We start from the raw sequence: 21,913 nt of genomic DNA, 5'->3' as shown, positions 1-21,913 counted from the left end.
TATTTTTATAGGTTAGCCACCATTATCTTTGAAGCTTGGTTACAGCAGTTAGAAAACTTGCACCTAACTTACTGGGTTGAATCCCAGTTGACACTTTGGACTAGTTACTTTTATTCCCTGAGCATGTTTCTTCAACTCTAAAATGGAGCAAATATCCACCTCATGAGGTTCTTGGGAGGATTAAATGGCACCACAGAGGACTCAGCCCAGTATAGGCCCGCCACATACAGTAGCTTCTCAGAGCTGCTGGACAGAATGTCACTTGGGTGTGGAAGGGCCAGGCCCCTGAATTCCACCAATGAGACAAGGTGTTGGAGGTGGAGGTGGCTAGGTGGGCATCTGTGCATGTGTATATCCCTGCCTGGGGCTGGGCGGTGTGTCCCTGGCACTCTGGTTTCAGGTACACAGAAGCAGGGGGGAACTCAATCCCCAGCACAACCTACAGCTCCCCTTAGGCCTGCAGGAAGTCCCTGATCCTCTCAGCACCCTTGGCGATAAGGCCAAGAAGCAGGGAAGCTTCCTTCCGGTGAGAAGCAGAAGAGGGAGGGCCTGCAGAAGTCGGGCCATTGTCAGTAAGTGCAGGAAGTAGGTGGAAGCCAGGTCACTGCTCCCAGGCCCTACCGAGAGCTCCTCCTTCCTCCAATGAGGGCGGCCCCGCCCAGCACCCACACTCCCACTGTGGCCCAGAAACCAGCGCTAAGAGGCCACCCGCCTCTCTCCCAGACCAAAGTGTCAGGGAACAACCAAGAGGCGGAAAGTCACCGCTGGGGGAAAGAGGGACAAAAGGACCACAAGCAGACATGTTTGGGTTCTTAAGTTTATCTGAATTTCCTCATTCCTAAACTTTCAGGTGGGACTGCATAGGAGGGAGGCTGCGGCAAAAACATGAGCGTCTCGAGGACACCCAGTCACTCTGACCAAACCAGTCTGTTTCCTCATTGACGAAGGAGGGAACTGGACCACACGGTCTCTGGGGCTCCACGGCACCATGACAGTTGCCGAACCTGTCCTCAAAGGCGGGTCTGGGAGGCAGGAAAGCTACCAGGGATGGTTAGAGCTCAGAGCTCCCCAGGGCTGGGAGACACATCCATCAAGTGCCGGATGTGAGAGGCCGCCTTGTCCAGTTTTGACAATTCCAACTGGAGGGAAGAAAGCTGGGCAAGGAGAGAAGCAGGTGAGGATCGAGGTATAGCCTCCCCCCACCACCCCTGTCCCCAGCCCACATTCCCTTAGGGAGTCGGGCATCCTGGGTCGCCTGCCCCAGCCTCACCCTCTGCTGCCTCTGAGTCTCTGCCTCTCCCTCTGATGGGGTCCGGGCTATGAGGCCATCAAGCTGCTTCTGCAACTTGTGTCTTCGGGCAGCTAGCCGAGGTAGGTGGGTCTGGGGGTCCACCAGGCCCTGCGGAAGAACAGAGAGAAGGCTCAGACATCTGCAGTCCACCCAGCATGCCCTTCCCCCCATTCTAAGATCCCTCCTCACTTTTATAGAACCCGCCCCTTGCCCTCCTCCCAACATCCTTTTCAACCCCACCCCTCCCTCCTTCAGTCTCCTCTGGTCACCTGCAGCTCCATGTAGACCTGAACGGTGTCACTGAGAGGGGCCTGGGCCCAGCCCGAGGGAGCTGCTGCAGCTGGGGGTAGAAGGCCCACAGCCCCACAGTGGCCCAGGGTGCCCAGGGGCTCCAGGAAGGCCTCAAAGAGGCCCTGGTCTCCTGGCTCTGAGCTCTGCAGCAGCACTGGGGAGGAAAGGAAACTGTCAGGGTCAAGAGATCAGCTCCTCATCCTGCACCTCCTAACTCTGGGCTCTGTCCTCCAGGCTCCCCCTCTTCCCCACCAGCCCCTCCTGTCTGCAGAGACTCAGGAGCCCAGGGCCCGCCTCACCTCGGGGCCGGGCCTTGGTGAGCTGGTACGTGGCGCGGAGAGCCCTCAGCGCCTGCACAGCCTCCTGGACCCGGGAGAAGTGCCGCTCCAGCTCGGGCTGGTGCCAGTGCTCCTGGAGATGGGCACCCAGAGTCGATAAGCGGGCACCTGGGAGACTCGGTCTCAACTCTCCTGGCTCTAACCTCCACCCGCCCACCCCTATCTCCTTAGAGCAACGATCTGCTCTCTCCACCACACACATAATTCACCACCTCAAGGAATGGAACATGGCAAAAACCGGGGTGTCATCTAAGAAGGTCTTAGATGATCGCTGGTTAATGTCTGTTTAGTCGCTATGACTGGAGATGACAAACAACCAAAAATCAGAATTTAAAAGATATTATTCAAAACTCACAAAATCAAGTAAGTAAAAAAGAAATTGAGTTAAACTTTAGAATTATTTTTTGGGTGAGTTTGTAGCATTTTATCCTTCTCAAGTTATTAAAGCTTAAAACTGCACTAAGATTTTTGGGATATCCTATCACTAACAACTAATCTCATCACAACCATGACATGTACTATTACTGACCGATACACAGTCACACAGCTAGTGTCAGTCTGGTGACAACGTCCTACTCTAACCACTTGCTAATACTGCCCCCAACACCCAGCCCTACAGGAACAATCCATCCTCCCAAAGACTCCACGGCAAAATACAGACCACCACTGTCAACGACCCCACAGCAGCAAGCCCTTCTAGAAGACTGCTCCCCAAGCCTTTACCAGAAGTCCCACTCCAAGACTCCATGGACGTGACTCACCAAGCTGCGGGCACTGGGGTAGGGGGCAACACAGATGCTGGGGGCAGGGGCGCCACCAGGCCTGGGCGGCAGCCTCTGCCAGAGCTCTTCAGCCAGGAAGGGCATCAGCGGGGCGAGGAGGCGGAGACCAATGTCAGCGCAGGAGAACAGGACCTGAAGAGGCCCCGGGGGGTGGGGCAAGTGCAACAGCACCGGCTTCACAGCCTCCTAGGGAGGAGGCCAACGGGTCAGGGGACGTCCACGGCCATGTCCTTCCTCCACACGCTCGCCGCCCTACCAGTGGGGATGCTGTGGGTAAACACGGGCAGGAGCACCCAGCATCTCTGAGACCATCAACTGTCCCTGGACACAGTGTGGAGCGTGTGACAACGGGAAATCTAGGGCAGGGACTCTCAGGGATGGGTGGGGAATTAAATTGTTAGGGAGGTTTGTGTTGTTTAGGATGAAAAGCACTGAGTTTTTTTTAATCAAAAAGAGACAGAAATTTTTTAAAAAGTTGAGAAACAGAAATCTAGGGCAGTGGTCCTGGGCCATCAGTGTCAGCATCACCTGGGACAAGAAATGAACATTCTTGCCAGCCACCCCCCAACCTGCTGGCTGAGCTGCTCTGGCGGTGGGACTGACACTCCGCGGTTAACAAGCCCTCCCTCTGAGAGAAGCCCTTGGTCTAAAGACCCCTACTCTTCCTCCCTGTCCGCTCCCAGCTCCCAGCCTGCCCGGGGTCCAAACTGAGCAATCACAGGGACTAAAAAAAAATCTCCATCTGCCTCCCAATCCTGCTTTGTCAGACTGGGTTTTCTAGAAATCTCCCCTCCTCCTCCTCTCTCTTCTGGTGACAAGCAGGGAACAGCGCCCAGGCCAGTCCCAGGGAAGAGGGGAATTAGGATTTCCCCATCTCATCTGTCTTCCTGTCCGGAGGGCAGAATTAGGAACCCAGTTCAGAGCTCTCCGCTAGGGAAGAGGAAGCAGGTCTGCAGGGGGAATGCCCTCGCCTCACTCACCAAGTAGACATCACAGAGGTTGTGAAGCCAGAAGTGGTGCAGGGCGTGGGTGACGAGCGCGAGCTCGCAGGTGAGGAAGCCCCGCTCGCAGTCCCGGGCAGTGCGGGCCAGGCAGCTGAGGATCCAGGCGTCCATGGGGGAGGCGGGGGACAGCTGCGGGCAGAAGGGGCTTCAGGGTGGGACAGCTTGACTCCCACTCCGCTGCCTCCTCTCCTTCTAGATGCCTCCACCAAGCCTCAGATGTCGGACTACCCAGCTCCCAAGCACCCCTTCTTTCTCTCTTACCTGCTCTGCAGGCTGGGGTATGAATTTCTCCCCAAGAGCATTCAGGATAAAGCGCAGGGCATTCCAGATCTTATTGCAGAAATGTCTGAAGCTCAGGACCTCAGAGACAGACAGGTGCAAGTCGCCCCCTGGGAGGGAGAGACAGGAGGGAGCGTGCACTGGTGGTGGCTGCACCGGGAGTCCTTGGCCCTGCCCCGCCCTGCCCCACCGCACAGGGGCCGCTGCCGGCTGCCCTCGCCCAGGCTTACCCAGGGCCCCATGGGAGCACAGGGCGAATCTCAGGGCATCTGTCCCACACTCAGGGATCCCATGAGGGAAGTCCTTTCTCTGCAACCAGAAAGAGAAGAGGGGTGGCAGCTGCCTATGAGGCTGCAGGGCCAGAAGCTGGGTTGCAGAGGAACCTGGTGGCCACGAGCTAGAGGCTGGGATGGGTCAGACACTGGCGACTCACCTGTGCTGAGGCCGCGATCACCAGCTCTGCGGGGTCCAAGTTCCCATCCCTCAGCTTCTCCTGCAGCACCTGGGGTGGGTGAGTAATTCACTGGCCTCAGTGGAAGACCCTACCCCTACAAGGGCCCCGCCTACTGACCCTCCCAGCTCCAGCCCTCCCTGCCGGCCCCTCCCCTGCCTTCCTCTCTCCTGAAAACCCCATCCCTCTTCAGGCCCTTCATCCTGACCTGCAGTTCCACCCCACTGATGATGTCCCGTGGGTCCAGCACATTCCCCAGCGACTTGCTCATCTTCCGGCCCTGCCTGTCCCGAACCATGGAGTGCAGCAACACCTGGGGGCATGACGGGGGTCAGCAGAGGGGGGCCTGGAGAACTTTACCCTGGAGGATCCCCTGGCTGTCCTCCGGGCTTTAGGGGTTAGGCTGGGAAGTGAATCAGGACAAAGGAATTGGGAACACAGAAAACCCCACATTAGGGGTTAGAATGGACAACAAGGCTTGGGGAAGACTGGGGAGTCACAGAGAGGGGCAGGGTACCAAAGGGCCATTACCTTGCTGAAGGGGAGCTGCCCTGTGAGCTGGGTCCCCAACATGACCATGCGGCCCACCCAGAACAGCAAGAGGTCACTGCCCGTTTCCAAAAGTGACAGGGGGTAGAAATGAGCCAGGTCTGGGGTCTAGGAGAAAAAGATAAGCAGTGAGAGGCCTAAGCCCAGGGCCTCCAGCTCTTCTCAAGACTCTCTGGGGGCCCTGGGGGCCACTTCCTCATCCCCACCTTCACTCTCTTCCTCTCAACCCACCTCACCTCTTGGGGCCAGCCCAGGGCAGAAAAGGGGAAAAGAGCTGAGGAGAACCAGGTATCCAGGACATCGGGGTCTGGAAAACAGAATGGGGAATGGGAACAATTGGAACCTCAGCTTCAGAACCTCAGCCCACTGCTACCCACCTTTCCAGCCCAAGCCCCACCCACAAACCTCAGCCCACTGCTACCCACCTTTCCAGCCCAAGCCCCACCCACAGAGACCAGGGGTCGAGCCCTCTGCCCCATTCCCAGCTTTCCCGACCCTACCTTCTCTACCTCACTACCTGCTCCCTCAAACACCCAGACGCCCTCCCCTGCCCTCCCCAGCTTCAGTACCCACCCCTCTCCAGGGTCAGCTCCGCCCCTGGTCTCCCTGTCAATTCTGCAGCTACTTCTCTGGCCTCAGCCTCTGTCCGCCCGACCACCCAACAGTCCTTCGTGTCGCCCTGCAGAAGTAAGGGGTAGGGAAGAGTGAGGAAGAACAGCACCTGACAGGTGTGAAACACCACTGAGTTTTCATGTTCTCAGGTGGTCTGAGAATGGCCGGCACCCTCTGGTGGTGGGATGAAGAATCGCCAGCTCAGGAGCTCTGATCACACAACAGATGTTTACGAGACCAAGACCAGAAAGCACAGCAAAGGCAGGGAGCTGGGACCAGCACTGGAAGTCCTCGGACTCCTGTGCTAAGGCTCTTTCAGCCACACCCAGCCCTCCCTTCCGCTTCTTCCTACCAACCTGTGTGTGTTCCTCTACAACCAGGTAGGCTGGAATCTGATGACCCCACCACAGCTGCCGGGAGACACACCAGTCCCTGCCGGGAGGACACGAGTGATTTCCTAGCATAACCAGTGGGCCCCCTCCCCATCTCCTGAAAGCCCCCCCTTCTCCTTACCCAGTGTGGGAAAACCAGTGCTGCCAGTTCTTCTGGTGGAAGGAGGGACTGAGCTCCAGGGCCCCTGACTCCACAGCCTGGAGGGAAAGGACCTTTAGACGGTGCTTCCCTTCCTGCACCTCTCAACCCCCCATGAATGGGACAAGTGGTCTCTGAAGTGGTTCTAAAACTCAGGAAGAACCTCCCAAGCCTCCTGAGAAGATTCTGGGCTTGAGTGAGGATGCAAGCCAGCCCTTTCTGTGCACCAGGCCTCCATCCCCACAGCTCTCCTCTCAACGAGCACAGCTAGAGAGGTCTGGGGGGCAGAAGGGCCCCCAGCCTCCCTGTTTCTTCATTCCACCGCTCAGGGAGTCCCCTGGCCCAGGCCCCAGGCCCTCCTCACACTGCAGCCTCACCTTGGCAGCTCTGTCCCCCAGTTCCCGGCAGCGGACAAACCACTGGCTCTTCGGTAGGTATTCTACCACATCCCCGGAACGGCTGAAAGGGACACAGGACCCGACTACGTGCCAGGCCCTCAAGCGCTGAGGATACAGCAGCAAACAACACTGACACAGAGCTCGTATTCTAGCATAAGGGGTGCACAGCCCATCCTGCGGTCACTCTTAAGCTTCATCCATTCCCATCTGGGGTGGTCCCTACGGAAAGGAGTGAAAATGGGGTTACCTGCAAATGGGCAGCACCATAGGGTGGTCCTGGAATCCCCGGAACAGGCCCCGTTCCCTCAGTGCCGACAGAATCTTTTCCCGGGCCACAAATCGGTGAAGACCCTGGGGAAAAGCAGCAACAGGAAAGCTTAAAGGCTGCTAGGAAAACAAGAAAGTGGGAGAGGGGAGATGGGGCAGAGGGTGCCCCCAAAGGACAGGGTATCACTGAGCTGGTACTACCTGCAGCCAGTCCCCACAGAGGGAGGTCATGGTCCCATCCTCCGCAATGACACTCAGGGGGCTCAAGCCGTGTCGGGCCCCCAGCTCAGCATCGGCAGGGCTGTGAGCTGGAGTCACCTTCACTGCCCCTAGGGGAGCAGAACTGACGTAAGCACTGATTCCTGACCTTGACTTTTTCAGATGTATCGTCATCGCCCACGCTACCCTATCTCTCCCTCTCGTCCCCCAGAAGCCCTGACTTCCACTCTCTCCCCTGCCCCCACTCACCTGTGCCCAGGTGTGGCTGAACAGCACAGTCTGTGATAAGGGGGAGAAGCTGCCCTGTCAAGGGATGACGAAGTTGTCGCCCATGTAGATGCTGAAGGGAAGGAGAGGGAACAAGGACAGGCATGTGTGTGGGATGGAAGGGTCTGGGGTGGGCATGAGAACCCTGGGAATATGAGGGTGAAAACCAGAAGGTAAAGAGCCAGAGCAGGGCTCGGTAAACTTTTTCTTAAGGGACCAGAGTATAAATATTTTAAGCTTTACAGGCCAAGAGGCAAATTCAGTCTCTGTACAAAAACTCCACTCCGCCACCATGGCCGAGTTAGATAACACATGATGTAGCTGCAGACGATACAGAGGGAACGAGGGTGGCTCGTACAAAAACAGGCAGCAGGTGGATCTGGCCCACGGGCCATAGTTTGTCAGCCCCTGAGCTGAAGTGTAACATCAGGAAGAGAAGGGAGTAGACTCAGAGACACTGGAGAACTGAGATGAGGGAAATCTTAGGAAAGGGAAGAGAAAGCAGAGAGGAGGAGCTGCCATTCTAAAAGGAAGGGAAGAGGATGGGGGTGGGAAGGCCAGGTGGCAGAGAGCGCGCTGTGTATTACCATGTATCGGGAGTCATCGGGATGGACGGCCACAGCCACGTCTCCAGGCAATGTCTCTGGCCTCGTGGTTCCTACCACAACTTCTGCATCTGAAGACAAAATTCAAGCACTTAAAGTTGGTCCTCGCCCTCACCCCACACTCCTGACAAAGCTAAAGCCAGAAGAACTGGCAAAGGGAGGGGACAGGGATGGTCAAAGTTGAGCAGGCCCCCAGGAGTAACTAGAGAAAACTAGGACCAGTGTCTACAGGAGCCTGAGGTTTCCCCCAAGCTAATGACCAGAGGCCTGAGGGGGTGTCTGGTGCTGCGGAATTCCTCAATAACTTGCTTGTGAGACAAGGACAGAATGTTAATAAATACAACTAGAATCCTTGCTTGGTGCACAGAGGACACTGGGGGTTCTCGGTGCCCTGATCATAAATGCTGTGCATTCTTTGGGGCAAGCAGCAGCCTCTCCTACAAGAAACGTCCTCTGACTATTCCAGCTCATCTATCTTCCCCTTCTCCAAACTCTTGGGAACACTTATTGTTCAAACCACACTGCAGAACTGATCTTTTGTCTCTTCCGGGGGTAGCAGCCTCCTGCAGAATTATGCTAAGCTCCCACAGGGCAGTGACCACGTGCACTTTTCTTACATGGCCCAGGATACCCAGGGTGAGTGCCCATGAGGACGCAACACTACCAAGGTTCCTTATGTCATGTGGGAGATAGGCTGGTGGGTTCCCTCCATCAGCCCAACATGGGCTTGAGAAAACAGGGGAAGCAGAGACAAGTGGGTGACCTTTCCAAGGACTACCCTCACCAGGCTCTCCATCCACGGGGAAGGCCACGGAAAAGAGGAGGCCAAAAGACACAGGGGTGGGGGAGTCAGGCAACCGAAGCTCCGTGCAGCCAGGGAGGGGCCGGCTCTCCACCTGGAGGCGTGGAAAAAGCAGGGTCAGAGAGCAGCCTTTCTGCAAGGCTTGCACCCGGCTTCCCACCTCCATTCATCCACGGCCCCGCCTCCCTGCAACCCATCTAAAAGCCACTTGGAGGATTCAGGAGCCACCTCCCTTCCCTCACCTAATCCTTGTGCAGCCACAGTTACAGAAAATATTCACCAAGCACTTAAACCACGCACAGGTGTTGTGCCGAGCACCTTCCAGGAGTTCTCACTGAATTCTCACAACACGCCCATGACACAGGCATTTCCATCACCCCTAATTTACAGACTGAGGAAACTGAGGCTGACAGAAACTAACAGCCTGCCAGGAGCCACACAGCTGGGAGGTGGCCAGACTCAGATGTGAATCCAGGCAGTCTGGCTCCCAAGTCCAAGCTCTCCCCCTGCCTCAGAGCTCTCACAAACCCACCTCTCCTTCTCTGCCTCACCTCAATATCCGAGATGGCAGAGCGTAAAGCACACGACCAGTTGACAAGCTGCCGGCTCCGGTACAACAACCCAGCCTTGTAGAGCCGCACGAAAGCTTCTGTCACAGCCACTGAGGAGCCCTAGAATGATCTGAGTGTCCACATCCAACAGCCTCTTCTCAGCCCATCACCCCACTCAGGGACCTGGGCATCCCACCCTGCTACCGCAACACACACAGCAACCCGCCTCCCTGCACAGAGCTCTAAACACCTCCCCGACACCCACAGGGACCACGGCACGGAACACTCACGGCATCCATGGTAAAACACTCTCGGTCCCAGTCCAGGGAGGCCCCCAGCACTCGGAGCTGCTCACAGATCTCTCCACCTTTCCTGGAGTGAGTACGGCATTGGTTTAGCCTCTAGAAGCTAATGGACACAGACAAACCCAGTATGGGGCCTTCTTTGACACTGAAAGAAGCATAAAGTTCTACAGTAACGGGAAGGGGCAGCTGATTTGTGAGAAACCCAAAGAAGCTTTACAGAGAAGATGGTATGTGTTAACAGACCTGGAAGAAAGAGGGTAATTTCAAGTGGATGGAAAGTGGGAATGGCTGAGGAGAGATGATGAAATCTAAGCAAGGGAAAATGGGATAAATAGAGGGAAAAACATACATATATACATACATATATATATACGTACATATACACAAATATCTACATTTTAACATATACAATACACACACACACACACACACACACACACACACACAAAGCTTGGAGACCCCACCAAATGCTAAGGGGCTTCAGAGCTTAAGTCACCACAGGAAGTTAGGACTGAATGGAAAAAGCCTTGACTACATGTTAGGAGAGAGGGGCTGGGAAGCCAGGACCCAAACCTGCTGTCTCGGCCCCTCCAGTCCTGCCCACCATACTCACTCCTCCTTCCACTTCCACACCTCCCTAAGGAAGTCTTCCCGGCTCAGCTCGTGTCTCCTCACTCCTCGCTCCTTCCACAGCTGTTTCTCCACCACAGCCTACAGCAAGATGAGGGGGCAAACAGAGAATCAGGTCACTTTGGGCGAAGAACTCTCTCACCCAAGAAAAGGAAAAGTGGCGAAAGACATACTTGAGTAGCAATCCCTGCATGATCTGATCCAGGGACCCACAGCACCTGATCCCCACGCATCCGGTGCCTGCAAAAGAAATACCGTCATGGGACTTCCCTGGTGGCGCAGTGGTTAAGACTCTGCGCTCCCAATGCAGGGGTCCGGGGTTTGATCCCTGGTCAGGGAACTAGATCCCACATGCATGCCACAACTAAAAGTTCGCGTGCCGCAACTAAGGAGCTGGCGAGTGCAACTAAGGAGCCCGCGAGCCGCAACTAGGGAGCCCACCTGCCGCAACTAAGACCTGGAGCAACCAAATAAATAAAATATTTTTAAAAAGAAAAGAAAAGAAAAACCCTCACAGGAATCCCTGGTCTTACATGTTTGTTTATCCTCACTCCTTCCCACTTTCTCCTTCCCCTCCAAGAACTCAAGCAGCCCCATTCCCGTCTCACCAGCGCACGAGGGCGTCCTGTATGGCTACGGTCAGCGCATGCCCAATATGCAGGGAGCCCGTGACATTGGGGGGTGGGATACACATGGAAAAGGTCTCCCGTGTGGCCTGGGGCAGCCTGGCCTAGAGAAAGGGAAAGTCAAAGGGCAAGAGAGGGCTGCATGTTCCCTGGGGAAATAGCACACTCTGGTGTCTCCAAGGCAGAAAGAACTGCAGGAAAAACAGTCGGGCAAATAACAGGGAAGGGGAAAACCTGTGGACACCTTGGAGACACCAGAGGGAGAAGGCAAGCTCTCCTTGCTTTTGGCAGCCCCTGCAATGTGGCTGGTTGCGAGCTCCAGACTCATGCCCACCAACCTCATGGGCCATTCTGCCCTGAGGACCATTTAGCACCCCTCCCTACCAGGTACTAACCTGATATTCTGGTTTGAAGAAGCCCTCTCGCACCCACCAAGGGTACCAGGCAGCCTCAACATATTGGGGACTGTATGCAGGAGGCAGGGGCCGGGAGACATCTATGGAGGAAGAGGAGAGCTCCACTAACTCCTGAGTTTTGTTCCCAGGTTGCATTTCAGCAGACCAAATGGGCAACCAAAATGTGAGGGAAAAGGCCTTCAAGTGTCCTAGTTACCTTTCTTTTCACCGTGTTCCGTGAGGATTTCATACAACACTATCTCCTTAGGAGTCCAGGCCTTACTGGATTCTGCAGGTGACTGCAGAGAGGAGGAACCAGAAGGGGGGATGCAATTCGAATGTACCCCAGGTATCTGGAATCCAGCCAGTCTCCTCCTCCAGCTCCCTCCCACGATTTCTCAGAGAACCAAGGACAAGCTGTCTGACCCCTAACCTTGGTCTTCTGGGCGATTCCAGCCTCCAGCGCCGCCTGCTTCTGTCGCAGGCGCTTCTGTTTGGCTTCACGGTTCCTCTGCGAGATGGCTGATCCATTGGGCTCTGACTGGGTGGAAAGGGGATGGGACCTGGGGAGTCCCTTTGAGGGCCTCAACCCCCAGAGTGGTGGTCGAAAAGAGGCCAGAGGCAAATGAGGCATCGGGAGTACTTGGAAAGGGGCCAAGGTCTGTTCCAGAGAGAGCACATTAGGAAGTTAGGGTGGTGAGGGAGGGTCACACCTCCCCAAATCACATCCTCCTCCTTATTCTCTGCCTCCCTCCAAGCACTGGTCTGTTACTTTAAGTATCTATCCCTTCCCTCACAACCCTTCCTCTGTGAGGACTAGATTGCACGGTGTCGACAGGGATCTTCCAGGACAGGGTAGGACTCTCAGGCCCTCAACCTACTCATCTGCGACGTGGGGGTGACCGCGGACACAGAGGAGGGGAAAGGACTCAGGGATTCTGGCACATGATGGACATTAGCGCTCCCGAGGGTCAGCAAGGAGTCCCGCCAGGGTTACTACTTGTCCGCCTGCCCCAGAGGCCGTCCGCACTGCCCCCAGCCAGCGCGTGCCAGGCCTTCCCGCCCGTCCCGCCGCGTGGGTCCTGACCCCGCAGCACCTCCCACTCCCCGAAGGCCTGCCCGCCGCGCGCTCACCCGGTGAGCCCGCCGCTATCCCAGGGCGCCCTGCGGCTGCGGGCGATTGAGGCGGCGGCGTCAGGCGCTCGAGCACCAGCTAACTGAACCCCGGAACTTGACTCGCGGTCACCGCGGCGCTGGGAGGCGGGTCCCCGCCCGGGCGCATGCGCGGTAACTGGCCTCGGCCCCACCTCCTTCCCCTCCAGGTCCAATGGCTGTCGACGCGGGGAGGAGGGCGTTCTCCGCCGAGCGGGGTGGCCTCTCGGGGAGGCGCCGGGGGCTGCACGGTTCACTTTCACAACTTTATTAAACGAGAACAGTCCCGACGTGTGAATAAGAAAACTCCTGATTTCCGACGCCGCACCCGCCTCCACGCGGCCCGCCCTCCCGGGTCCGGTCCCCCACTCTTAGGAGTTGTGCTTCTGCCGCTTCCAGAAGCGCTTGACGTCGCCGTGCCCGGCCGGGGTCACCACCATGAGCCGCTTGGCCGAGTTCTCGAACACCAGGACGCCCAGCTCCCGAGCGTGGGCCAGCAGCAGCTCAAAGTCCACTTGCGACAGGAACTGGTTATACAGGACGCCTGGGGTCCGCAGGTCAGGAGCGACGGGGAGAGAGAGGAGGTGAGAACCTGAGGCGCGGAGCCCCTGGGTGGCAGCCTCAGGGCAGCGGTCTGGGCTTGCCATCCACCACGTTTAAATACTAATCTTCTATGTTTGCCTCTTCCAGGGCTCATCCTAACACTAGTGTGATCCAGCCATATTCAGGAAAGCAGTATAATACAATAAGAAAACCCATTAATGCTTACCAAAACCAGAGAAATTACTATGAATTATCCCTCCCAATTTCCCTCTTCTAGCTAAATCCAAATTGCACTGATTTGAGACAATTTATTTACTGCCACCGACTCACCCCAAAATAAAAAGTGCATGCGTTACCAGCCCATGCAGTAAACAAAAAATAAAATGCATGAATAGCTTTTTCAGTTCATCAAGACTGAATTGTCCTTCCTCTGGCCAATGACCAAGAATCAACCGCAAAAGCCACTCACCTTCGGTGAACCGGAGTCTGTCCCTTTCCAGCTCCCACAGCCGAATCTGGTCCGTGATGGTGGGGGGCAGCACAGGTGTCTGCAGGGGCAAGGGATGGCTGTAAGATTCAGGAATACTACTCCAGACAACCCTAGCCCTCCACTCATCCCCCAGATTTGGGTGCCCCTTTCTCTTTTCCATCACTTCATGGCCAGGTGCCAAGGGCTGTCAGCCTCCAGCAGCTGTCTGTACCTCCAGTCTCCTGTTTGTACCTGTTTAAGCATCACTGGGTGGGCCCTTGTCCTTAGGAAATGGATGATCTAGGAAAACAGACAAGAACTGGGATCAAGGGCTTAAGAAAGCAGGAAAGCTACCTAAGCTGTCACCTAATGTCACTGAACATCAACTGTTTAAAAACTCATCGGCACATGCCTGTCAACAGTTCAACCCATCCCAGTTTAGCTGTTGTCCCAAGGTGCTGTTCCCACAGGTGATGTCTGCTACTCCTTCTTTGACACATCTGTCCTTTCCATAGTCTCGTTTTTCGTTTTTTTATCTTTAAAATAACAGCAACTATTATTTTTGAGCACTTACTGCATGGCAGGCTCTGAGCTAAATGCTTTACCTTTATTTCACTGAATCCTTCCAATAGCCCTATGAGGTGAGAACTCTCATTATTTCCATTTTCCAGATGAGGAAACTGAGACTCAGAGAAGAGAAACAACTAGACCATCTCTGCAGCTAGGAAGTGGTGGTGTCCTTCTTCCATGTCTTTTCCCCTCGACGGTCTACCTATTCCCACACCTAGACCCTTGATTTCTCGTCACCACCACCTACTATAACAGACCCCATGCTAGCCTTCCATGAGGTGACCACCCTGTACCCCACAGGCCAGGTGCAGCCTTTCTTCCCACCTGCACCTTCCCCAAGAAGCGATACCTGTTGGGCTGTGATGCCACTAGCAATGGCCTGCTGCACACTCTCCCGGGTCACCTGTGCCACCACCATGTTGGGGAAGCGATAGAGCATCTCAGAGAAAAGGGCAATGAGGGCGATCTGCAGCTCCGACTCTGACCCAAGGATAGGAAGAGAGGATTAGGAGGCTCCTCCACACCCAGAGCTCAAGCCTCAGAGAGCTCTGTAAACCACCAAGTTTACATGACCAGAAACTGGCAGTCCCTCCTCCTTCTTTCCCCTTCCCCACTCCCCTCCCCAGCCTGCTCTCCCAGGGGCCCTCTGTCCAGCCTCACCCGTGTAGGCATACAGCCGGTAATTGGTTTCCACGACAATGAACCCTGGCTGATGCACAGTGCCCCCAGCCCCAGAAACACCTGACGAGAGATTGATGGCCAGTCGCGTGGGGTAGTAACGCCGAGATTTCCTCTGGAAAGGAGAAGGGAAAGGCAATAGGCCCTCTCTCCGGCGTCACTGCCCTTCATCTTCCTCCTCAGACATTATAGATTCCTTCCAGTGCACAGAACCTCAACTCCCAATTTTTCTCCCGAGGGACCCAAGCATTCAGTCCTGGCAACTGCTTCCTGCCTCCTGAGACCCCACTCCTTTTTAAGGCCAAGGCACCATACCACCCTGCCTCTTCCCTAAAAGCCATGTATCTGGGTGCTCATACCTTCCTCTGGAAAACAAGCCCAAACTCACGCAGATGTTGCAGGAAGTTCAACAGAGAATCACTCATACCTTCCACAGAGTAATCCTAGGGAAGAGAGATGGCCAGCTGGGGTCCAAAACACATCTCATCCTCCCTTTCCCAACCCCATACACTCACTCCCTCTTTTCCCATCTTTGTTCATTCTTATCTTTCACTGTATTGCCCCATAACCTCATTTCCCTTTCCCATCTCTCTACTCTTTTCCCATCTTGCCCACCCAAGCCCCCAGCTTACCTTGCCCAGAGTAGAGAAGCTGAGCTGGAAGAGAAAGGAGAGAATCTCCACTAGGTCCATGCCCCGACTCTAGGGAGGAATGGGCAGAGACAAAGGGGGAGGGATGGGAGGGAGGAAATGAGGAGAAAAAATCAGGGAACAGAGTCTACGGGCAGCAGTCTCTCAGTGGGTCCTGGGAAGAGCAGAGCATGCTGGCAGGCAGCCCCTGACCTGCTCACCTGCGCTGTCTGCAGATACTGCAACATAAAGTACCAGAGCTGGGCCGGGGTGTCCAGCAACAGGAACTGGAAGCCGGCAGAGGTAATGCAGGGCGGCTCTCCAGGTTCAGCACTAGAGACAGAGAGGGCCCATGGCAGAGGTGTGCAGAGAAAGGCCACCATCCCACCTGTGTGATCACAGTTTTTTTGGTTTATCTCTGGCCGTACTCTGCTCAGCTCTCCTTTTACAGTCAACCCTCTGCAATCCTGACCCGATGTGGACACTCAATTTAGCAGGGACCCAAGGAGATGGCAAAACAGAGCCGCTGTACCTCTGGCTTCCTCACCTCTTCATGAGCCCAGCCTGGCTAAGGAGCTGAGCCAAGTCCTGGCTGACGGCTGCGCTGGGGGATCCCACCATGAAGTGCAGGACCACCTGCGGAACGGAAGAGAACACAGAGTCGGATGCCTCTAAAGGCCGTGGGAAGTAGGAGCACAAGCAGAGACACACACAGAGTCCCAAGTCCTCACCTCCCATCGCTCCTCGGCATACTTGTCAAGTGAGGGGACATCCCGGGCGTGCTTGTCTGGTCCCAGCTGACTTGTGTCATCAGACCAGGCCTTGCCCCTATGCCAGGACGGCCGAGAGTAAGGAACCCTGCCTGTGTTCCCCACCCACCCTTCTGCCCTCTTTCCACCTTCGTCCCCAGGGGCCATGAGTGGCAGACATTTCCTACACCATGTAGCTATGTCTGGTCCAACTTATTCCTAAAGGAGCTTCCAAAGTGCAGCCCACAAGCTTCCAGAGAGGCCCCCTCAGGAGCTTCCCCTCCAGCAGTTTAATGAGCAGTTTAATCACTATTTCCCCTGCCTAGCTTAGGAAAAGGTGTAAGTGACATACCCACCCAGAAGGGCAATGCGGAGGTTTTGGCGGAATATGGGGTTGAGGATGAGGCCCTGGAGACCACCAGGGAGCAGCTGGGTGTGCCAGATACGGAGGCCGCTTAGCAGCCCCGTGCTTTCCTCCTGAGCTCTGGAACAGAAGCAGAGAGGTGAGGGGGATGTCCGGAGAACAGAAAGAAGGAGGCCCATAAAGGCTTCCATTTCTGCCTGTTCTGAACTGGTGATCCTTGGAACACTGTTTCACGTGAGAGTAAGATCAGTGTCTTCTTAAGGCAAATTTCTTTACTGTAACACCTACCAGAGCCTTCTTACAGACCTCACAACTCTCCAAGAGGCAAAATACAGTAAACGGAATTTCCCAAAACTTGCTTAATTACAAGTTTTGTGGTGTTCCCATCAATATTTCCTGGAAGTGTCCCAAGAACAGCAGTTTGGGAAACCTGGCTATTGAGAAATTTGTATCTGGCTGAGAATGCAGGAGACACTCACTTGCTGAATTCCTTCTTCACCCACAGGGCTACAGCAGCTTGCGGCAAAGGCTGCTCCAGAAAGAGCATCCGCATCACCCAGTTCTTAGCCAAAGATGGGAGCTCCCTGTAAGACAGGAGAGGGAAAATGTTAATATCGGAGCTGCCTGAGAACTGCATCCCTGCTCTCAATGGCCTCAAACACCTCACCTCACCCCCCACACTTTTACCAGTCTTGCTGCCCCCACTACCTCCATCTGGTTTGGCACACTTCAATCTCCAAGCCCACGAGGGCTAAGCTTCTACCCACGAGAACTTATTCCAGTCTGCAGGCCTCATTACATTTCCCCACCATGGTCCCTGCCATGAAGGGGGTCCTCACCTGAAGACAGCCAGACAGGTGGCAGGGTGCCCATACAATCGGTCCAATACCCCAGGGCTCAGGCTCCCTAGGAATTCCTGCAGGTTCCTGCATTGTAGGTGTACTCGATTCAGTCCACCCCTGGAAGGGGTGCTCTCCATCACCTGAGAGGTGCAAGTGTTAGTGTTCCCCCACAGTCCACGCCAGTGTTGCCCCTCACCTTTCTCACTCTGGCTCCAGAGCCACTGGCCCCCACAAGAATGCATCTTTTCTATGGTTTCCTTTTTCATGTCACTCATCTCTTGTTTCTCCCAAACCTGACCAACCTCCCCTCTTTTCCTGCCTCTTTGCCCCACTGCTGGCCTCAACTCCAGTCTTCTCTAAATTTCTAGATGGCAGAATTGTTAACTGTCCCATATTTGCAAACTTTGTATTTCAATGACTTGTCTCATCTTTACCTAAGCAGTGACAAAGAGACTTGTTGGAGCCCAACCCTCTCTCCCTCCTACCTCTCCTGGTCTGAGCAGCCTATAAGCTCCAAATCTGTCCGTTCTTCCCATCTATTTCTTGGCCCCATTTCTCGTGCTGGGCACGGCAATAACTACCTTACCCCTCCATGTCTCCCAAATCCAATTCCACCTCTTTCCTCTTCCCGCCCCCAAGACTACTTCACCACATTCAGCCTGACCCACACCGCTTGATCTCCTAACTTGTCCCCTACTTTCCTCCCAGTCCTCACCTCTCATTCAACTCTCTTCCTCTTATACCTCCGCCACCGCTTCTCTCCCAGCCCCCTTACCACTCAGTGTCGATCCCCCCTCGTGCACTCCAAGTCTCGTCGCTTAAACGGAGCCAATGTCTCTCACTGGCTCCGGGGAATAGGGAAAAGGATGGCGGAAAATGAGAGAAAAAAATGGGAGAGGGTCGAAGGATTTCACCGACAGGAGACCAGAGTGGAGGATTCAGAAAAGAAGGGAAGGAGTGGAGAAGCAGCGAGGACGAGAATCGGCGCTGCGCTCGCCCGCCGCAGGGCATACTGGGAATTGGAGTCTTGTCTTTCCCCACCCGGGAGCAAGCTGAAGCGCGTCTGACTACAACTCCCAAAAGGCATCGCGGGGAAGCCTAGCGGGGAGAGGTTGGCTTTTACTTGAGAGAGTCGGGGCTACCAGAGGTTGGGCCGCTTTGTTCCGCGTCGCTCTCCACCCTCTCGGCCAACGGCAAATCTAACCGACCTGAGCTGGAGTGGGGACGCTGGGAGTAGAAATGCCCTGAGAGCGTCCTGGCGGAGGCGCAGAAAAGACATGGTGGTGAGGCGCTTGGGTTTGGAGACGCACAAAACTGGGTTCTTTGAGCTCAGTTGCTCCCCGTGAATTTGGAATAATGCACTATCCAGAGCATTTTCTCGAATTAGGAGTTAATTCGATCCAGTGCGCCTTCCTCGGCACGTAAGTACTCAATAAATCTTAATTGTCACGTCCTCCATGCTTCCACCCACCTCCCCACCTCCCGTTTAATTAGAAGATCCTAATAAATGCAGTTTTAAAAAGAAACCAATTGTTTGGTCTGATTTGATTTATGAAACTACTGCCGGGTAAGGGAAGGGAACGTCTTCAGCCAAAGCCAGAGCTACACGTTTCCCCACATTCCTATAAGGCAAGTTTTGTTATTCCCACTTTGCAGACTAGAAGACGGAAGCTCAATGAGATTAAGAAGTTTGCCCACGGTCAGACAGCTAGAAAGTGCCCGAACTGGGAGTTGAAGTTCATTTGCGAGTGACCAGGAATCAAAATGGTAAGAACTAAGACTTTGTTATACCTTGTAGCCCACCCATGCTTGTTTTGTTGTTCCGTTTCTTTAGCAATGTTTAAAATCCTCAAAGAATGACACAAAACTGACAAAGCTTCCTTATGGCAAACGTTGAGTAAGGTTAAAAGACAAATTACAATCTGGGAAGAAATATTTGATAAAATAGACAAAATACAAAGAACTCTTGTAAAGCAATAAGAAGAAACAACACAGTTGAAATATTAAGAAATAACAGGCAATAAACAGAAGAAATACAAGTGCCTTGTAACCAAATGAAGAAACTCTCAACTTCACTCTTAAGGAAAAGTAAATTAAAGAAATAATAAAAAGTCCAATTAGAAAAAAAAAAAAGGATTGACAACCTCATTGTTGGCATGAGTATACATGAGCACTTAACCATACTCATTTTTTTTTTCATACTCATATATTTTTGTGGAGGGTTGACATAGGCACACCTTTCTAAGGGTAATTTGGCGGTATGTACCAGTGATTTTAATGTAATTACCCTTTGACCTAGCAACTCCCCCATTAGGAAAGTAGCATACTGGAATTCTGCCACGTAGGTACAAAGATATACATGCAAAGATGTTTACTGAAGTGTGTTTGTTGTTGTAGCATGAAAACAATGGAAACAGTCCAAATGTCCATCATTGGGAGCTGGTTAGATAAAATGTGGGTCATTGCAATGTAGAATACTGGGCAGCGCTTGCAGAGGAGGTCACTGTCTGCATACTGGCCTGAGCTACGTACCACCTATCATGACGGGGACAAGAGCAGATTACAAAATGGCATACCTAATCCAGTGCCATCGCTGTAAAAGAAGCTTTTATGTGTGTGTTAAACTCAAATAGGCCATATGCTTCATTTTGACTAGAGCAAGCAAGGGGGGAGCTGGGCAGACTGGTCACAGTTCCCTACAGTGTAGGGAAAACTAGGGCTACACTGTCCAGAACAGGAGCTGCTAGTCACCTGTGGCTATTTAAATTTGTTTTTCTTCCATAAATTTATTTATTTATTTATTTATGGCTGTGTTGGGTCTTTGTTTCTGTGCGAGGGCTTTCTCTACTTGCAGCAAGCGGGGGCCACTCTTAATCGCGGTGTGTGGGCCTTTCACTGTCGCGCGGCCTCTCCCGCTGCGGAGCACAGGCTCCAGACGCGCAGGCTCAGTAGTTGTGGCTCACAGGCCTAGTTGCTTGGCGGCATGTGGGATCTTCCCAGACCGGGGCTCAAACCCGTGTCCCCTGCATTGGCAGGCGGATTCTCAACCACTGCGCCACCAGGGAAGCCCTATTTAAATTTAAAGTAACTGAAATAAAATTTTCAATTCAGTTCCTTGGTCACATTAGCCCCATTTCGAATACTCAACAGCTACATGTGGCTAGTGGCTACCTATTGAACAGTGCAGATGTAGACCATTTCCATGATAACAGAGTTCTCTTGGAGAGCCCTGCCCTAAGGGATGCAAGGTGTCTGATGTCAGGCTGAGCACAGGCTGGGTTCCTGGAACTGGCCTTCAGAAAGAAAATCACCCTGGGCTCCTAGGAGCTGAGATTGTGGAAAGAGCTCCCTGACATAGGGCTATCCACCCTGTGCTTGAAAACGTCCTATGTTGGGTAATGGAGAGCTCATGCCCTCCTCCCCTCAGGTAGCATCCTGGAGAGAAAGAACAGAGCCAGGAGCTGACGGGCCTGTTTTCCACCAGCTTCTCCATTTCCCAGCTGTGCTGCCTTGGGCATGTTGCTAACCTAACGAGAGGTTTTCTTCTCTGTGAAATGGCAATAAGTTTAACTACTTCCTGTGTTGTATTAAATAAGATACAATATGTAATAAGTATGGTACCTGGCACAGAGAGGGTGCTCAGTAAATAGCATCATCATTACTAAAAAACCAGCCAAACAAAAAACATGTAAATTCGCATCTGTAGTCGGTCCTACAAAGAAGAGAGGCATGTGCTCAGAGAGCATCAAGGGCATTTGACCTGGTCGGGCAAGTCAGGGAAGGTTGCTGAAGGACCAGCAGGAGTTGGGAGTTGTTTTTGCCTTTAACAAGGCAAAAACAGCAGGGAATTATGTTCCAGGTGGAGGAACAGCAAGCTATAAATGCCATGTGGCAAGAAGGACTGAGTCCATTGGAGGGACTGAAAGAAGGCCAGTGGTGCACAAAGCAGGAGGAGGGGCAAACTTGGCCAAGAAGATTTTGTTCTTTAAGGTCAATGGGAAGCCATTAAAGGGTGTAGAATAAAGGAATGGGGTCAGATTTGTGTGTTTAAAGATCACACTGGCTGTAGGCCTGTTAACAAACCAGACAGGAACAGAAACAGATCCTGGGAGACTACTGCAGTGGTCCAAGCAAGATGGAGGTGGTGTGTGCTCCGATCGGGTTGGAGACAGAAATGATGAATTTAAGGGAAATATGGAATCAAAGGCAACAGAGCTTCTTGACAGACTGGACTTGGGAGGTGAGAGTAAGGGAGAAGGGGTGTCAACGATGATGCCCAGGTTTCTGGCTTGCGCAGCTGAGCTGCCATTCACTGAGTCAGAGAACCACGGAGGAGCAGCAGGTTTGAACGTGCTGAGACTGAAATTCAAATGAACCCTAGGTGGTTGTGCAGGTCTAGAGCTTAAGAGTTCTAAGCTCAGAAATTTGGGAGTTCTCGGCTCACTGCCATGGCTTCTTTTGCTCACCATTCTGGGTTCTGGCCTCTAAACTATTGTCTTGTCAGTCCTTGTCTTAAATTGTGGGTCACAGTGGTCTGACCTGTGTAGGTTCCAGCAGGACTCAGACCTGTGACCTGGAACCCCAAGGGCCTATCAATATAACCGAAGATTAAATTATCTTTATTGTCATCCTCATTATCCGGTTGGCTCATTTTGTAAATGTCATCAACTGAGACCCCAGGGTCTTTATTTCACATGAACTGCCATCAAGATGGGTCTGCCTTT

General features: G+C 53.6%; 2 protein-coding genes and 1 long non-coding RNA gene across 5 annotated transcripts in view; 1 reads left to right on the top strand and 2 right to left on the bottom strand.

Moving 5' to 3' along the window:
- Positions 1 to 803: 803 nt before the first annotated feature.
- VARS2 (valyl-tRNA synthetase 2, mitochondrial) lies at positions 804 to 12,480 on the bottom strand. Of its 2 annotated transcripts, XM_059938304.1 has the most exons (30): positions 12,328 to 12,477; positions 11,627 to 11,854; positions 11,411 to 11,492; positions 11,194 to 11,294; positions 10,781 to 10,902; positions 10,346 to 10,412; positions 10,156 to 10,253; positions 9,528 to 9,609; positions 9,238 to 9,357; positions 8,669 to 8,780; positions 7,867 to 7,955; positions 7,262 to 7,352; positions 6,995 to 7,122; positions 6,774 to 6,877; positions 6,506 to 6,587; positions 6,111 to 6,187; positions 5,954 to 6,029; positions 5,559 to 5,664; positions 5,222 to 5,292; positions 4,968 to 5,093; positions 4,645 to 4,749; positions 4,419 to 4,487; positions 4,216 to 4,294; positions 3,968 to 4,095; positions 3,683 to 3,835; positions 2,682 to 2,888; positions 1,882 to 1,993; positions 1,561 to 1,736; positions 1,271 to 1,399; positions 804 to 1,154 (listed from the first exon to the last, which is right to left on the bottom strand). In XM_059938304.1, the coding sequence occupies exons 2-30, from the start codon at positions 11,825 to 11,827 to the stop codon at positions 1,059 to 1,061; spliced, it is 3,189 nt and encodes a 1,062-aa protein (XP_059794287.1). In that variant the 5' UTR covers positions 11,828 to 11,854; positions 12,328 to 12,477; the 3' UTR covers positions 804 to 1,058. The 2 variants fall into 2 exon arrangements, with proteins under 2 accessions (XP_059794287.1, XP_059794288.1); XM_059938305.1 differs by lacking the exons at positions 804 to 1,154; positions 1,271 to 1,399; positions 1,561 to 1,736; positions 1,882 to 1,993 and having other exon boundaries at positions 2,861 to 3,230; positions 12,328 to 12,480.
- Positions 12,481 to 12,597: 117 nt separating this feature from the next.
- Positions 12,598 to 18,210, bottom strand: GTF2H4 (general transcription factor IIH subunit 4). 2 transcript variants are annotated; one of them, XM_059938306.1, is made up of 14 exons: positions 17,965 to 18,210; positions 17,187 to 17,329; positions 16,827 to 16,931; positions 16,336 to 16,467; positions 15,966 to 16,062; positions 15,782 to 15,870; positions 15,456 to 15,567; positions 15,238 to 15,306; positions 14,965 to 15,048; positions 14,588 to 14,720; positions 14,277 to 14,407; positions 13,610 to 13,657; positions 13,358 to 13,436; positions 12,598 to 12,889 (listed from the first exon to the last, which is right to left on the bottom strand). In XM_059938306.1, exons 2-14 carry the CDS (start codon positions 17,324 to 17,326, stop codon positions 12,717 to 12,719), a joined length of 1,392 nt encoding a protein of 463 aa, XP_059794289.1. In that variant the 5' UTR covers positions 17,327 to 17,329; positions 17,965 to 18,210; the 3' UTR covers positions 12,598 to 12,716. The 2 variants fall into 2 exon arrangements, with proteins under 2 accessions (XP_059794289.1, XP_059794290.1); XM_059938307.1 differs by having other exon boundaries at positions 15,238 to 15,261.
- A 126-nt stretch (positions 18,211 to 18,336) lies between these two features.
- Positions 18,337 to 21,913, top strand: part of LOC132374532 (uncharacterized) — a 47,233-nt gene continuing 43,656 nt past the window's right edge. The window contains exons 1-2 of the long non-coding RNA XR_009505684.1: positions 18,337 to 18,610; positions 18,846 to 18,956. This is a non-coding gene — a long non-coding RNA (uncharacterized LOC132374532). The remainder of the gene's footprint in view (positions 18,611 to 18,845; positions 18,957 to 21,913) is intronic.

Source organism: Balaenoptera ricei, chromosome 11 (genome assembly GCF_028023285.1).
Source record: "Balaenoptera ricei isolate mBalRic1 chromosome 11, mBalRic1.hap2, whole genome shotgun sequence".
Classification (NCBI taxonomy): domain Eukaryota; kingdom Metazoa; phylum Chordata; class Mammalia; order Artiodactyla; family Balaenopteridae; genus Balaenoptera; species Balaenoptera ricei.
This window is presented reverse-complemented; position numbering and strand designations above follow the sequence as displayed.

What these genes read in the sequence shown, in the direction of transcription:
- VARS2 (XM_059938304.1), bottom strand. Translation starts at nt 11,827, where the DNA reads ATGCCTCATTTGCCTCTGGCCTCTTTTCGACCACCACTCTGGGGGTTG. An exon ending in TTGTAGAGGAACACACACAG is followed by an intron (nt 5,665 to 5,953) that starts GTTGGTAGGAAG and finishes TTACTTCTGCAG; the next exon opens with GGCGACACGAAGGACTGTTG. An exon ending in ACCCCAGTGCCCGCAGCTTG is followed by an intron (nt 1,994 to 2,681) that starts GTGAGTCACGTC and finishes GCCCATCTCCAG; the next exon opens with GAGCACTGGCACCAGCCCGA.
- GTF2H4 (XM_059938306.1), bottom strand. Translation starts at nt 17,326, where the DNA reads ATGGAGAGCACCCCTTCCAGGGGTGGACTGAATCGAGTACACCTACAA. An exon ending in ATGCCGAGGAGCGATGGGAG is followed by an intron (nt 15,871 to 15,965) that starts GTGAGGACTTGG and finishes TCCGTTCCGCAG; the next exon opens with GTGGTCCTGCACTTCATGGT. An exon ending in GCTTCTCTACTCTGGGCAAG is followed by an intron (nt 15,049 to 15,237) that starts GTAAGCTGGGGG and finishes TCTCTTCCCTAG; the next exon opens with GATTACTCTGTGGAAGGTAT.